This window comes from Nilaparvata lugens, unplaced genomic scaffold (assembly GCF_014356525.2).
Source record: "Nilaparvata lugens isolate BPH unplaced genomic scaffold, ASM1435652v1 scaffold6827, whole genome shotgun sequence".
In the NCBI taxonomy this organism is placed as follows: Eukaryota; Metazoa; Arthropoda; class Insecta; order Hemiptera; family Delphacidae; genus Nilaparvata; species Nilaparvata lugens.
Window position 1 is genome coordinate 1 of NW_024092578.1, and position 1,036 is coordinate 1,036.

Genomic DNA, 1,036 nt, shown 5'->3' on the forward strand with positions numbered 1-1,036 from the left:
CTCGAGATTGTTTACGGGAATATTGACAGAGGTCAACCCGTTCGCCTTCGGGAATCTGACACAGTTACAAGATCTAGCACTGACTAGGAATCAAATGTGAACTTGGAGCCGTATGCGTTTTCAATCTGCCAGAGTTGAAAGTGATCACATTGGGGGAAAACATATCGTGGAGTTGAAAAGAGATGTGTTTGTGATTTGCCCACCTTGAGGAAGTTGTATATTGACAGGATAATCTGACAACGATTCACGAGAAGGCGTTCGCACATTTGGTGGACCTTGGAGGAGTGAGTTGCATGGGAATCAGTTGACAGCCATTACGCCACAGACGTTCTCAGGGTTGAGACGGTTGAACGATTAGACCTTCACCAAATCGACTATCAGTGATTGGCGAGGGGACTTTTGTCGAGATGCCCCACCTTGAGGAGCTGATACTTGAGGGTAATCGCCTTCAATACCTGAACGAGCGCGCGTTCGCCGGTTTTGAAGCATCTTTCGCGTCTCATTTTGGGGGAAAATCGGCTACAGAACTTGCAGCCGGGAATTCTGCAGCGATGCCCAACCTGACCTACCTGGACTGAGAGACAACTCCCTAGAGAGACGCTAACTCGAGAGACGCTGCTCCCCATGGAGGCAACTGAAGAATATGTCTTCCTACTCTTGCTGGAAGGTGATCGATTTCTATCTTTGCTTTTCAATATTCATTGATTCCTGTATCGTTGTTCAAAATTGATGTTTTGTGATGTATCTTATAAACAGGGAATGAATTGAAAGTTGTTCCTCTTCTGATAGTGTATTTGGATGTCGTATAATACCGGGTGATTACGATTACCGGTAATAGTGATCATGAATAACTTATTATTTCGTAATTCTTGATATCAAACTTTTTGAGAGAAACTATATGGAACTCCCTGATTTGACAGAATTTCATTCTAGAGTGATTGTTTGTTTCTTAACCTGAGCTATAAATGGAAAACGAACTGGAATTTCCTAAATATAATTGAATACTACTAGGAGTAAGAATATAATACCATTTTCA

At 42.4% G+C, this 1,036-nt stretch overlaps 1 protein-coding gene across 1 annotated transcript; it reads left to right on the forward strand.

Moving 5' to 3' along the window:
- Nucleotides 1-6: 6 nt before the first annotated feature.
- LOC120356470 (leucine-rich repeat-containing protein 15-like) lies at nt 7-578 on the forward strand (the record flags this gene model as incomplete). Its single annotated transcript, XM_039445396.1, is given in 8 exon segments — nt 7-27; nt 29-96; nt 98-159; nt 162-191; nt 194-226; nt 229-276; nt 279-351; nt 353-578. Coding segments are annotated over 8 exon segments (561 nt in total), but the record flags the coding sequence as incomplete, so codon positions are not given.
- Nucleotides 579-1,036: the final 458 nt, after the last annotated feature.